At 40.8% G+C, this 14,893-nt stretch overlaps 5 protein-coding genes across 5 annotated transcripts; 2 read left to right on the forward strand and 3 right to left on the reverse strand.

Moving 5' to 3' along the window:
- The first annotated feature begins 167 nt into the window (after nt 1-167).
- On the forward strand, nt 168-3,476 carry LOC129580788 (pyrethroid hydrolase Ces2a-like). The gene is given in 13 exon segments (XM_055471455.1): nt 168-389; nt 523-826; nt 913-1,002; nt 1,233-1,261; nt 1,263-1,335; nt 1,425-1,508; nt 1,631-1,849; nt 2,019-2,156; nt 2,438-2,628; nt 2,744-2,891; nt 3,048-3,079; nt 3,081-3,178; nt 3,440-3,476. Coding segments are annotated over 13 exon segments (1,665 nt in total).
- A 29-nt stretch (nt 3,477-3,505) lies between these two features.
- Nucleotides 3,506-4,369, forward strand: LOC129602737 (uncharacterized). Its single transcript, XM_055501870.1, has 2 exons — nt 3,506-3,838; nt 4,041-4,369. Exons 1-2 carry the CDS (start codon nt 3,541-3,543, stop codon nt 4,064-4,066), a joined length of 324 nt encoding a protein of 107 aa, XP_055357845.1. The 5' UTR covers nt 3,506-3,540; the 3' UTR covers nt 4,067-4,369.
- On the reverse strand, nt 4,319-7,632 carry LOC129599764 (liver carboxylesterase 1-like). The gene is made up of 11 exons (XM_055498080.1): nt 7,300-7,632; nt 6,904-7,009; nt 6,652-6,771; nt 6,457-6,546; nt 6,162-6,347; nt 5,804-6,006; nt 5,535-5,685; nt 5,257-5,441; nt 5,043-5,172; nt 4,827-4,956; nt 4,319-4,705 (listed from the first exon to the last, which is right to left on the reverse strand). The coding sequence occupies exons 1-11, from the start codon at nt 7,513-7,515 to the stop codon at nt 4,525-4,527; spliced, it is 1,698 nt and encodes a 565-aa protein (XP_055354055.1). The 5' UTR covers nt 7,516-7,632; the 3' UTR covers nt 4,319-4,524.
- A 222-nt stretch (nt 7,633-7,854) lies between these two features.
- LOC129599774 (acetylcholinesterase-like) lies at nt 7,855-10,950 on the reverse strand. Its single transcript, XM_055498091.1, has 11 exons — nt 10,587-10,950; nt 10,375-10,483; nt 10,164-10,280; nt 10,008-10,097; nt 9,712-9,897; nt 9,419-9,624; nt 9,102-9,246; nt 8,848-9,032; nt 8,651-8,780; nt 8,348-8,477; nt 7,855-8,178 (listed from the first exon to the last, which is right to left on the reverse strand). The coding sequence occupies exons 1-11, from the start codon at nt 10,788-10,790 to the stop codon at nt 8,001-8,003; spliced, it is 1,680 nt and encodes a 559-aa protein (XP_055354066.1). The 5' UTR covers nt 10,791-10,950; the 3' UTR covers nt 7,855-8,000.
- Nucleotides 10,951-11,255: 305 nt separating this feature from the next.
- On the reverse strand, nt 11,256-14,813 carry LOC129600350 (carboxylesterase 5A-like). The gene is made up of 10 exons (XM_055498835.1): nt 14,365-14,813; nt 14,012-14,246; nt 13,673-13,762; nt 13,231-13,416; nt 12,959-13,167; nt 12,665-12,806; nt 12,406-12,605; nt 12,210-12,336; nt 12,012-12,141; nt 11,256-11,687 (listed from the first exon to the last, which is right to left on the reverse strand). The coding sequence occupies exons 1-10, from the start codon at nt 14,569-14,571 to the stop codon at nt 11,546-11,548; spliced, it is 1,668 nt and encodes a 555-aa protein (XP_055354810.1). The 5' UTR covers nt 14,572-14,813; the 3' UTR covers nt 11,256-11,545.
- Nucleotides 14,814-14,893: the final 80 nt, after the last annotated feature.

The raw sequence follows: 14,893 nt of genomic DNA on the forward strand, positions 1-14,893 counted from the left end.
AGTTATTTCATACATATGATTTACTATATTAAAAACAGAACTTATGGCTAGTGTTGAAGTCCCGAAGAAAAGTTTTTATATAATTTATATATGAGTATCGGCATATATATTGGCGGTACCTGGATGCCGGTACGGTCCGTACGGATTTACTGCTTGTGACGCGCGAGATGGATTTCGGCATTTTCTGTCGTAATATCTTGGTTATCACAGTATATTTGACATCAACAATAATACAGATTTTCGGCATTAAATACGAAGCATTGTTTTCCGGAACGGCCGATATTGGTGTAGCCAGATTGCCTGGCGATTTGTACTGGCGCTCTCCAGATGGAGAGTCTCGAGCCTATGCTTTTTATGGCATAAAATACGGGAATTCCAAGCGATTTGAGGTGCGTAATTATTACACTACGCCCACGATGTACAATATGTGCAAAGCGCTCAAGTCGTTTCCATTGCTGCATCGCTTTATGAACCGGGCAATCTCCACAGCGTTTCGTGTCGGCCGGCGGCTTCTCTTTGCAGGGTTCTTGGTTAAATACTGATTTCTCCTATTTGTCGACGCCGGACCGCAGTAAATTTGGTCCACACTGTATGCAGCACCTTCCTCCTTCCCAGAACAATTTTTTCCCAAATTTGTTTACACAAGGGCAACCAAAAGGTCACAGAGCTGCTGGTCACCATAATTTGCTCGCTACCGAAGCGGCAAATACTGATATGAACGAGGACTGTTTATACCTTGATGTTTACATCCCAGCAATGCAACGGGAACAAAAAATTTCACCCACACAAAGAAAGCCCGTAATGGTATTTGTGCATGGAAGTCATGGTAATGCATATTCTCAGCTAATTCATGTTGGGAGAACGCCAAAACCGCACAGAAATATGCGATGTGAATTTGCGCTGTAATTTTAGCGGGAAATAAAATGCCTGGGATCGGCACGGATTTCTCCAGGATTCACAATATAATAGTGGTATCGGTGCAATATCGTTTGGGAATATTCGGTAAATTGTACAGATTACGTGCAAAAATTTGTGGGAAAAACACAAAATTAATGATTGCATTGTTTATAATTTCGATATTTTATTTCCATATTTACAGTCTTACCTATTTCACAATATTTGTAAATTGTAGTAAACCAGCACATTTCACTTATGGTTAGCGTCAAGCTAAATGCCTAAACCGTATGTAAAACCATCCATCTGTGCTAAACCGTATGCATGTCTGGTTTAAGGATTCTTGAGTACTGAAGATGTTAATGCTCCGGGGAAATTATGGACTGGGAGATGTGAGAACAGCCGTTCAATGGGTGCGCCAGTATATCTTTGCATTCGGAGGTTAATATGAATTACGCGCAGTGAAATTTTTAAACGTAACACTGAAGCGGACCATGATTATAAATTTATTACCATTAACTTGTTTTTAGGCAATCCGGAAAAGATTACAGTCGTCGGGCATGGCACGGGTGCCGTTTTGGTGTCGGCCATGATGCTCGATCCCGAAATTCGCAGTAAGTAAGTGCAGTACTTGCTTTAAAAGGCAACAAATGAGCATATACAGTACGATAATACAATAACGGCTGATATCGAATAATTCAATGATCAGACAGAAAACCTGCAAAACTTAATGCAGGCATCATCTCGGCCGCCATTTGCATGAGCGGAAGTGTACTAAGTCCGTCTGCTATCACGCGCGCCGCCAGAATGAATGCGGCATCTGTAGCCAATGCGTTGCGATGTCCCAGCTCCACAACCACCGAGATGGTCTTGTGTTACAAAATCGCCAGTGCTACGGATATTATTACAGCTGTAACTGCTGCATTTCCCAGCATATCTATCCACTCTCCTGTAAGTGCAGACTGCAAATTGCATGCAATGACTATACTTACTTTTAGAAGTATTTGTAAGTAATGCCGCATAAGTTTCTGTGAGCATTATAGTCTTTTTTAAAACAGTTACGAACCGTATACCGGCGCGTCGGTCGTACGTAGTAGATCTAGGTATCACATAAATGCAGGGAGAGGAAAGGTTCTCTCTAAATATTGACGGACATCATATTCCTTACAAACCCGAATGGGTGTTACAAAGTCAATCGTGGCATTTTCGCGGTGGATTTCTGAACGGATTCCTTGCCGAAGACGCTAGTTTGTCAGTGCTCAGTAAGTCTTTAGAATTCGTCGACTTGTGTGCTGTCTGCCTTTTTCTTCATGGTAAAAATATAAACTACCTATATTGCATAGCATGTTAAAGTTTGTTATTAATTGTTTTGTAAGCTTCTTTAATCTGCACATTTTGATTTCTTTTTCAACTACAATCTGCTGAGTAGACAATATTCAGAGTACTTAGTTGCAGCATGACATTCCCGGTGCATCTATAATTACGTAAGGGTACAGACCGTACAGCTACTAGGCCCACACCATCTTGCGATTTGTTCTGATAGATCAGTGGCCAGAAGTATTTTCCCAAGGCAATCCTACCCTGGAAAACGTCAAAGCCATCTATATCCCTTATTTGCTGCGAAGCGTAGTCGCATGCTCACTCCCCCCGCTGTCCATTGTGGAAGCCGTTTACAACCGATATGGTTTCGGTTCCACCGCAGATCCAAAATCTCTGAGGAAAAATTTGATCAATGTGCGTTAACTCAAATCTACAACCGCAAAAAAGGTTTTGGCGCTACTTGCATGGCTACATACAATAATTGTTAAAAACGTACATGTTAATGTGGACGGTTTTATTTTTCATAAAGTTGGCTAACGATATTGGCTGGCGCATTCCCGCTGTGAAAGAAGCCATTGTATACGCGGAGAAAAACCTAACTGAATTGGGCAATCAGGTGTACAAGATGTCCTTCAACGACCATATCGGGCAGTACGCTTTTGGCTTGCAAGATCTAGGTTTGTGTATACGCTGTGCGTAACGCATGTCTGCGTAACATGATGAGGAGATATTGAATTGTGTTTTTATGTGAATTAAGTTTTTAATGAACTGTGTTGTAACTAACGTAATGTAATAATCTGCTCAGTACGTTTGCTTTGTTAAATATCTTGCAGGCATGTTTCACGGTTTGGATACCCAGTATCTTTTTTGCGGCAAGTGGAACTTCGAATCTTCTTGGGAACAGAACTAACGAAAGGGTTACGCGCCAGTTACGCCTGCTTTGGACGTATGTCGCCAGTTATAGGTGAGTGAAACGGGAAAGAAGACTCCATATAGTTTTACAAATGTATAAAGATCACCGCTCCGCTAACAACCTTTGGTACCTATGCTGTTTTGTGCATTACTCATACCTTGCTTAGCGCTACAGATACGTACATACATTCCACCAGTGCACTCTCTCGGTTATCGGCTTTCGCGTCCAATACGAGTATTATTTTTAATTGGTATAATATCCTCATAGTTTCCAATGCATAGTTGGTGTAATTATTCTAGTGCTTTGTAATAGTTCGAAGCTCTCGGTGAGTGGTCATGAATTGGTGTAACCTTATGAAAAAATTTTTTTGCAGCAATGCTTTTGGAGATCAATTCCAGCCTAGTCGTGGCAATATGCTGCACCTGGGCCAGAGTGAAACCTGGGAAAAGGTTTCAGATTTCAAATTGCGCGAATTAGTACATTTTTGGGATAAAGTGGCAGCGGTCAGCTGCAGCAATTCGCAGAGTGTACATCTTTTATCACCGCCGGTGACGAATCCATCCGCTCCTGGTTTCAGTGGTGCTCAGGGAAGGTCTGTTAATCCAGCATTCCATCATGTATTTACAAGCAGCTGGCCGGTGTATGGTATGGGACCATTCCCTACCTACATCAATCCTGTGGCAGCTAGGGTGCCAACAAAGAAAAAGAAAAGTAAGCGTGAAAGTACAAGAACTTGTACGATACAGTGAATGCACCAAGAGGAATGTTGGAGCATTAATTTATGTTGATAACCGTCGTTTACCACGAATCGATTATTAACGACCTTTGGAGCCATACAACAGAAATGCCAAAATGAATGATAAATATATTATGTTGCCCAAGAGAAGGTATTGATTTGATTTACATATTGCAGGACGCCGAGGAGGAAATGGACGATAAAATTGCTGTGAAGCTGGAGATCGACTTAGTAGCTGAAAAAAGCCTGTCGTTGGCAAGATTTGATATGAAATCCGAAATTCCGTATAACAGGCTCGTTTCATAAATTTTTGTTGACGGAATTTCCTCGGTCCCGTCGTACTATCGATGAAGTATTATTGTCGAATGCTACCGTGACTGGTTTTGAGTACATTTATTATGCTACATTATTAATTTCATATGCCAGAAGAATAGTTAAATAGCCACTTTAAATAATCTGTACAACTGCAGTAACTGCCTCATTTTATTATGTAATTCAGCACATCATGAGATGCCAGATGTACATGTAGTAATTATTAACAAAACTGTGTGAGTGAATCAGACTGGAGTAAATTGAACAACGACAGTTCCTTGCGGTAGCGAGTTTGACGACTCTGTCGCCACAACCAAACATTTGGCTCTATGAGGTTGTTGCAAAATGGTTACGCACTCTTTGTAGACGCTGCATCTTTTAGTTGGGGGGGTGTTGCACAGCTTCGGGCGTTTTCAATTTGTTTTGTCCAAAACTGAGAAAGGTCATTGAAATCTTCTGTACCGGTTTCCCATTTTCCCGACTGACCGAATTCCACATAGCCCGCACCGGCATTTGGGCCTTCTAAGTGACTGCAAACGCAAAGAAAGGTCAACACGCAAAATGGACAAATAATTAAAAATAAGTAGCTTGAGAAACCTGTAAATAATGGGTTGTTATTTTGTTGCAGTAAAGTAAGTTTAATTTAATTACCCGTTGTGAGCCACTTGATGGAACATATTCCGGAAGTTATCGATAATTTCATTATCCACGGTGTGATTAGCCATCAGGACTTTGATTGGCCCATGAAACAATAGTATTAAATCCAACCCGTGAAAACTTCCTGTAAATTATCATGCATACATATCGTCGCAGGAACCACCTTTCAAGGAAGTACTCACACAACTTATTGGCGCTATTTTTCTTTACCTAAACCGTTGTAATTCGGATCATAAGAAATACGGTATAGCTGGTTATGCACTTCAGAAGAAAAAGACCGGTTGGCATAAACACGAGCTTCCTGAATTGCCGGAAAACCAAATGTGAGGTCAGTAACTATCTGCAAATAATACAAAACTCGTTAATGCGACATAATTATACAATTCATGTATCATTATGGTTAAATAATCATGGCACTGTTTACATGGTAAGTTTTTCGCATAGTAGTGGGGCGATCGTCATTTTCAGCGAGCTTATAGTACCGCAGAATTTGTTCCACCGTGTCCGTAAGGTTGCAAGGGTGCATTAGACGAGCGTTGTCCGTCACGATTTTTTTAGCAACGTGGAAATCAAAAGTGGAGTTAGGCAGAAAGAGATCCCGTTGGGCCACTAGTGAAAAAAAAATGTCAAAAACGAAAAAAATGGTTTTATGTTAAAATACGCAATAATCATTCAGACAATATCGTTAGTGAGGATATTTACACATCATCAATAGTGACGAATCCTCCCGCAGAAATCCGGTGATAAAAGTGCCCTCCCGTTTAGACTCGCTTTGTTTTTGTTTGCTGATCATTTGAGCAGGAGGCTCCGTTACGTGTTCGCCATCGATTACAGGAGCAAACATAAACCACATCTAACAATAAGCACAACTACCACGATGGTATAGTGCGAAATCAGTTGTAACATTTTATTTGTTTGTAATGGTTTATCAATACTGTAATTAAAATAAGTCCGCGGTTGATTGTACGTACTGTAAAATTTTTACCGATGAACTCGGTAACTTTTAGCAATTTTTCCATGGGAGCGTCCTTAAGGCACTGGACGACTTCCGCCTGTGAGGCGTTAAGGCATCCAAGTTCTTTGGCAACTGTATCATAACCAATTTTTGCCGCCCGATTGACAGACCACGACGACAGCATGCTTCCGCTCATGGCTATACCGGCACGAACGCTTTCTGCAAAGAATGCAAAACGTGTTTTTCTCTCATTAGCTGGCTAAAATAACAGCATAGTATTATGCAAATATCGACCAAAGGCTTCTGTTGTAACTTATATGTACTCGACTACTCGTATAATAAAGTGCTGTTCTTGATCGTCCCGTAATTCGTACCTCTGACATCTTTGTCGAGAAATACTGCTGAAGTCAGCGCACCTCCCGCGCTTTCTCCAAAAACGGTGATTGCTTCCGGATCCCCACCGAATTTTGCAACGTTTTTCTTTACCCATTTCAAGGCCACCTTGGCATCTCCGATTCCGTAATTACCTTTGATTGCTCCGTCTCCTGAGCTTAAAAATCCTAAATCGCTTTCCATTTTAAAAAATATAAGTCCACTTTGTATCGCACATACTAGTATAACATAAAGAGCATCAAATAGTATGATAATTACTGTGAAGTTTGAACGTACCAAACGCAAACACTCTGTAATTAATCGTGACGACCACTGCATTGACTGCTCCTGCTAGCTCGGTCGCATTGTACAAATCTTTGTCGCCGACTGCAAAAAATACTCATGAACTGCTATATTTCCTACAAGGATCAAGATATAATATATTGCGTACTATTATTACAAGTATATAAGTCCAATCTCACGTATACGTACTTTGGAAACCGCCACCATGGATGAAGAATAAAACGGGAAGCTTTTTGTCTTTTGTGCTTTGTTTAACCGATGGCACGTACACGTCCAAATACAAACAGTCTTCGTTCAACGTCAAGTTACCTGTTAAAAGAAATCTCAAGTTTAAGCACCATTACGTTTCCCGTGAAAACTCAAACCTTCTTATCAGTATCGTTTCATATTGTTAACTCACTTTCATGAAATTAGATACAGTTATTGTAATTTGTAACTTACGTAAAGGAAAGCCAGGAAGCGCAGTAACATGTTGAGGGCATACATAGCCTTGTTTCGGTCGATCCGGATTGGAGAAATACGAGAAATCATGGTTTTCTTCGGCATGCTGAAAATTACTGCGGTAAACTTTCAACTGACAAAATATCAACGGTTGGAAACCTTGTACGTGATGCAAAATTTTCGTTGTTGATTGCAGTTTGGTTGCAGTGGAAAATTACTTAAAATTATTGGGAAGAACAGTTCAAAATGCGGGTTACCACACAAATATATAGGTAATACACAGTCTGTCGCAATGCTCACAGATCGCCTCGAAGTGGATATTTAATATTTAACACGGTTATGACGTCATGAAAAAACACCGAATAGGTTATTAAAATACACCGGTTATAGAATTACCTCGAACCTTTTAGCTACCCCATAACGAATTCCGTAATAGACATATCCAGATTTTGAGAGACACCTCTCACAAGAATATTTTTCGCCGGTCAGAGTGATTTCCGGTGTGAGCTGCACATGATCTTCTTGGCTCAGCTGCTCGTTCTCGGCAGCAGTGAACGATACACAAACAATCCAGATAAACAAAATGCGAAGAAAATTCATTATTTGATTCATTTTGCAAATAAGCAATTAAAAAACTTCCAAATTTTGTAACCGCCAAACATCCAAAAACTTTCCTTCCAGCAATACTGAGCAGAGGAAAAAGTATTCCGAACAGCAGATTACCGGCGAATGCGATTAAAACCTGATGATTATTTTCAGCGCCAACAAGATTGCAACCCGCCGGCAGCCTGATAGCGATCTTGTTACTACGATCTGTTACTCGTATCTGTGGCATCACGGTTTTTACAGTCAAAACACAGATTTTCTGAGCCATATTGTATGCATGACTGCAAGTAGTTCTTTGGTTTAAGAATTTTGTGCGATATAAGAAATTAATGTCTCCGCGGAGTATCATTTTATAACGTCTTTATGATTCTTCAAACAACAGCAACGGCCTTTTAACAGCACAAGGCTGCTGATGTGGTAGTAGTCAGAAAATACAACTTCGCGGCACAAAACTCTAGTAAAACTCTTCCAATGCCCAAAACGTTTAATAGTTATTTTCCGGAAGAAATATCTTTTAATTTGGTTGCAGAACAGTTTCGAGAATTCTGTATAATGTTAGACCAGAAATTAACAGTGCCCCTAAAATCATCCGTGCCGGTTTCCCATTTCCCAGACTGACCAAATTCCATGTATTTCACTTCCGTGCCGACATCAGGGCCGTCTATACGCCTACGAAATTACGTACATGCATTTTTAAGATTTTGTTGTGCACACTTAAACTACATAAAAACATACTTGCACGGTAATGTCTTCAAGCAATCTTGCACGTAATTTAGTGGTGCATAAGGAATACGAAAACACTTCAGTAAATTTACAAATGCGACAACACAAAGCTTACCCTGTGTGGGCAACTTGGCGAAACATTTCTCGAAAATCAGCGACAACCTGATCGTCAACAGTCTGGTTAGCCAATAGAGCCTTTAACTGGCCAGAAAACAAGAGCACGACGTCGAGAACATGGAAGCTTCCTGCAAATATACAATACATGTAATACATATACATTATACCGTAAGCACTTTAATAAACTTCAGTAGAACCTTGTCTGTTTCAAAAACTTTCCCTATGTGCGCATAATTGTTTGACAACCCTGTAGCAGAATGGATTTAGAATTTACCGTTAGTGCAAAATTGCAGATTGTTACCTAAGCCTTGATATTGTGGATCGTAGGATATGCGGTACAGCTGATTCGGGACAGAAGAGGAAAAGGTTCTGTTGGCATATAACAACGCTTCTTGAATCGCCGGAAAGCCGAATTTCAGATCCGTAGTTACCTGGCAGAATGCATTATTTTGTTGATCAGTTAATCTTGTATAGGTAGTTAAAAAGATGTAAGGGTACATGATAAACTTTTCGTATCAAATCCCGGCGTTCGTCGCTTTCCACAATTTTATATTGCTCCAGGACTTGTTCGACTGTATCCGAAAGGTCACACGGCGATAACAGGCGGATGGCGTTCGAAACAAGTTTCTTGGCAGTCTCGTGATTAAATGTAGCATTTGGGGCGAACAGGTCCCTATTCATCACTGTGTGCAAAACGTTTTCTATTTAGATTGTATCAGACAAATTGTACGACAGCTGAGCTCCACATTTACTAGCCAAAATTAACGAAGAATCTTCGCGCAAGAATCCAGTGATGAAATTTGCTTTAGAATCCGAATTTTCCTGTTTTGGTATCATTTGAGCGGGTTTGTCACTCAACTGTTCTCCATCGACTACCGGAGCGAACAAAAATTGCATCTAAAATATTTCAAGATAACGGTTTCCTACTGCTAATCAGCATCTTGCACTTACTTGTACATATATTAATCGTAATCACATATGTACAGAGTACATAAAAGTTAACAATCCAGCAACAATTATTAATCAAATCAATTATAGCCATTTGATGGTGTTTCCACAGCACACTTACCGTAATATTTTTTCCAATTCCTGTGGACACATTCAGTATCTTCTCAAACGGCGCTTCTTCAATACACTGCGCCATCGAGGCAGTGCCTTGATTTACCGGACATCCCAATAGATTTGCCAAGGTCACGACACCGAGTTTTGCATCGTGATTCATGGCCCATACTGTCAGCATGCTGCCGCTCATAGCGATAGCGGCGCGAACGTTTTCTGTAGAAAATAAGAATTTCATAATCAACTTTTGTTTAACATCTTCAGGTTCAGATAGCTGCTTTTTCTATGAAGCGAATAGCACACCGCGAACGTTTTTATCAAGAAACGCAGCCGATGTGAGAGCGCCTCCAGCACTTTCTCCCAGTATAGTGATGGCATCGGCATTTCCGTCGAATTTCCTAATATTTTGCTTAACCCATTTCAGGGCGGTTTTAACATCGCCAAGTCCATAGTTGCCTTTAAGAACGCCATCGCCGGTAGTCAAAAATCCTGGACCGTACAATAACCAGTAATTATAATGCCTGTTACACCTTGATTTGCGATGGTATTCGTATTTTTTACAAGTTTTTGTAGGTATTCGTATTTAATTTTCTACTGACCAAAAGCGAAAAGACGGTAATTTATGGTGACCACGACTGCATCAATGGCGGCGGCCAGCCCCGTAGCATTATAGAGATCCTTTTCACCAACTAAAAAAAGAGTTTGGTATATTAAAAATTAAAGAGCAGCAAATTCGAATTCTGCAATGTACGAACACTGAAATCCGCCGCCGTGGATCCAAAGCAAAACAGGAAATGCCGCCGGTTTCTCTTTACTAATTGGTGGAACGTATACATCCAGGTATAAGCAGTCTTCACTCATTGATAAATTACCTATACGGAGTACCGGTTGATAACACACAACTAAATTTAGTCGCATTGGTTTCGGAGCTTAATGAAATAAATTTCGAATGTAACGCATACTCACGCATCGGAAGTCCCGGAAAAGCCATGGGATGCTGCGGGCAAACGTAGCCCTGTTTTGGGCCACGAGTTGGACTACTTAAATACGAATAATCCGTGTTAACTTCTGATGGCTAGAAAGAACAACCGTAAATACTACCAATTCACGTGAGGCATCTTTAATATAGCTACAACCGGATTGTCAGACATTTACAATTACATCTTTCCCGTGCTCACTTTAAATCTTTTGGCATTGCCGTAGCGGATTCCATAATATGCATATCCGTGCTTGGAAGGATTTTTTTCGCATACATACTTTTCCCCGGTAAGAATTATTTCAGGAGTAAGCTGAACCTGACCGTCGTCTACAGTACTTTCACCTGCGTTAGCCGGAAGTATGGCTACTGCGCACAAAATTAGAGTAAGGGAGGCGCACAACATTCTGGGATGTCTTAATTGGCGGTTATTTTCAACAACAAAAGAATTCGTTTAGCGTTAATTTGTTTTCCCAGTCCCTAGATCACGTGCGTACGGCAATTAAAATCAACGTCCAGTCCAAACGAGTGTAGAATGTTTTTCTGGGTTTTTCTGGTGCCCTGTGTGCCTTTTTGACATATTTATATTGTACAATTGTATGTACATGCAGTACCGTGTGCGCCATAAATCGCTATTGCACTAAATTCTTTTGTAGTGCACAGTCTGCAGTCTGCACAATTGATTACAAGACGCTGAAAATGTGGACCAATTACGAAGTTCAATTTCAAGATGTGCGATCTTTTGCTTGAGCTAATTGGAACTATTATCTACATACTGGCCAGTTACGTAATCACTTAATACATACATATACAGTACTTATATCCTTGCTACTTATTAAAACTTTGTTAAGAGTTAATTACTTTATTAACAACTGGGCATTAGTGCAGTATAATCCAGTCCACAGAAAAAAATACTTAAAATCCACCACAAAGGTGTATTCATAATCACAAATATATTATTATTATTAAAAACTGGATACCGGTTTTAGTATAATATGCAGGAGCTCAAAACGCGATAATACTACAACTCAGTTAGCACAAAATAAACACCAGTTCAGCACATAAGGCAGTGGGGCCCTAGTATCGTTCGAGACCGGTAACTTGAAGCAATTACTTAAACTCGTTAAGTGATCAAAATAAACTTGTTGCCATGTGAAAATTTTAAGCACACCCAGCTTTATGGAGAGGCTCCCAAAACTTTAACAGTTCGTCCATATTGGACCTTGTACTTTGCCACTCGTGTCCATTTCCAAGAATGATCTGATTGCCAAGTTTCTGGTTAAACTGGGTTCCAAAGCCGGTACTACAGAAAATAAAGAGATAATTGTCAGTGCCACAACTTTCCTACGGTGGTAAAAAAAATAATGTATTGAATGCAACGGCACAATATGTTACCAAGAGGGCTTAATAACCAAACCATAATAAATTTTATTATTAAATTATTGTTCCAATTATTAAAAACCAAAACAATAATATTCTAATGAGTCCAAATCTATGACAAATATGATAATTTTGATGACACCTGGTACATACACAGGATATCTGCACCTCATTCATAAAATGCAGTTGAACGGATAACGCTAACTTGTTGCTTATGATTGTTGGAGAGCATCGACAATTCATTTACCCGTAACGAACAATATGTCCCACTAGGCGGCGGAGCTCGCGGCTGACCGCCTCGATACTGCGATTACTACTCAACGTGGACCCTTGGACCAGTCCGAACAAATGCGCTGTTTCCGGATTGGGCGATATGGCTGCAAATGCAATACATCATCACTTCCGCATCAATCCAATACTGCCTTTTGGCACCATTACAACTTACATCTTGTTTCATAGCTGTCATCGCTGGATATGACGAAGAGCTGATTGCCTGTCGACACCGAAGATTGTTTGGCATACATGCTGCTCTCCTTGATTGCCGGTATGACGAAAAAGACATCGTTGGTCAACTGGAAGAACACGTCGAAGTGGCGTTTCACACATCATATGATCAGAAAAGCTGTTTACACTGCGCGTACCCGCAGAATCTTCTCTGTCAACTGGGCAGGACTGTTGGCTGACAGGAAGCCATATTTGTCATACACCGTTTGGATCATATGTTGCTGATTGGAAGGTTTGTCACAGTGGCGCTGAACGAATTCGAGGAGCGATGGAATGAATGTTGCGTAAATCCATTCCTGATCGATCGTACCGTGACCGAAGACCCGTGGAATCTTTTCTGCAAAACAAAAACAAAATTAAACTGTAAGGTCACTGATATTTTAGTTGAGAACTCACTTAAAAGCGGCCAAGCTGCGTCATTGGTCGAGTATCCCGTAACGTAGCCGCCTTTCAACACCCACGTCGGACCATCCAACAACCATGACGGTAAAAACTGGATTTGCAATCCATCGACGACGGGAGCCCATAATGAATTTCCCTATTCAAAACCGTAACAATATAATCTCTGGCCAAACGCGCATTTTGTATAGCTATTTAAATATGACACTTTGCATATTAGTCTTAAAATATAATCATATTGCATTAAAGAAAAAGCCACCACACCGAAATGCAATAATTAACAAGAAATACCAGCAGATCGGTCATTTGTCGTTCCACTCTCGCCGCGCTATCCAATAGCTCGACCGTGGTCAATCGTTTTAGGCAGGCAGTAAGAAGTTTCGTGTCATTGGAACAACCCACATCAATGGCAAGCCTCTTTGTTACAGCAGCGGGATCCGACTGGACTGCCCACGGAGAAAACATATTACCGCTAAAGGTCACTGCGCCATGGACCAACCCTGAAATCGACACCATATTGTTGTTGATTTAATTAACGAGTAACGAGAAATGCAACCAGATACCTCGCACATCGTCATCCAGTAAAAGCATGGACACCAAAGCTGCACCCGCCCGTTCTCCAGCTAAGGTCAACTTCGTTTTTTCGCCTCCAAAGCCCTGAATATTGTTGTGCACCCATTTTACGGCTAATTTTAAGTCGTACAGCGCCCAGTTTCCGGATGCCACGTGATCGCCGGTACTTAGGAAACCTAAAGCCAAAGAAAATAAAATTATTTTTCTCGAGCAACTACGTGGTACATCTATGTCCAACCAGTAAAAATCCCTTAATAACCTGTCGATATTCGACACTAGATTTATCTGAAAAAAAAACGTCTTTCGCTGCGTCTTTAATTTTGCCAAAATTAGTTCTAGAGATGCAGATAACTACTGGCAAACGTTTTGTAGTCGCACAAGGAAATAAACTGACGGATGATATATGCGAGTAGTCGACAAGCCGGTACGTACCAAACGGTCCGAGACGATAATTAGGCACAACAACAATGTTTCCACTGGACATCGCCAAATTCCCGGCGCTGTAAGCATCTTTGTGCCCCACTACAGAAAATTTATAATACCCATTACCCAGCGATCTTATCCTCATATAACATATAACATGTACAGAAGCACAGCTAATAAAGAGGTGACAGAAGCAGAAACACAGTTAATAAATAAGCAGCTACCATTGTACGTAGTGTACGTATTATTGTGCTTTGTTTACAAAAATACTCCGTTTTTTGCTACAAGGTAACAAGTACAGTATGATAATCGACTGCTTTTTTGTGCGTCAGTAAAAAGCGCATGTACTTTTGAATTGACCGCCATGAATCCACATCAAAACTGGCCATTTTGACCACCCGAGATTCTGGTGATTTTTAAACACAGGTGGAATATAAATGTCCAGATACAGACAGTCCTCGTTTAGCGGCAGTGGTACGCCACTGGAATACGGCGCTTCATTAGCGATTTGTGGGCACACAAATCCGCGTTTAGGTTGGCTGGTGTTGCGCAAGTAATCATGATTACGGTTCAAGGTGGAAGGCTGCAAAATAACGGATCGATATTTATCTTACACAACCACGTAGAAAATCACACAAATCGTATCACAGGCATCTGAAAATAACGGCGGCATGGAACAATATCCCAAGAAATACACGCACCTCGAAACGCTTAGCGGAAGCGTATCGTATCCCGGTGTAGGCGAAGGCTCGCCATTCACCATCTTCCGATGTCCAGTATTGTTCGCCGGGGAAAACCGCATCGGAAGTATATGCACCGCCGCGGTAAAGACTTTCGTACCAAATAGGCGAGCTACAGACCACAACCGCGGAAGCGAAGAGCAAACTAGCAGCACAGACCCAGTTCATGATTGCGAAATGATTATCGCAAAATTCGTTCGCACTTCCAATAATTTTGTGAATGAACTGGTCAAATCATCTTAGTGCTTTTCGGAGAGGTATTTATATACAACACTAATGTTGCTCCGTGGTAGTAGCGTAAATGACGTTTCACACGACATTTTTAAACAAATCTGTCAACAGCATCCTGCGCGGGTGCTTCCGCTGAAAAATAGCTGATTCATTTTCTTTTTCGCGCGATGTTTAAAAATAAACCAAGACCAAGATATTACAGTAGCAAATTACAGTGACAAATATTTAACCAAGATATTACAATAGCACATCGCGTAGT

This window comes from Paramacrobiotus metropolitanus, unplaced genomic scaffold (genome assembly GCF_019649055.1).
Source record: "Paramacrobiotus metropolitanus isolate TYO unplaced genomic scaffold, Prichtersi_v1.0 Parri_scaffold0000004, whole genome shotgun sequence".
NCBI classification, from domain to species: domain Eukaryota; kingdom Metazoa; phylum Tardigrada; class Eutardigrada; order Parachela; family Macrobiotidae; genus Paramacrobiotus; species Paramacrobiotus metropolitanus.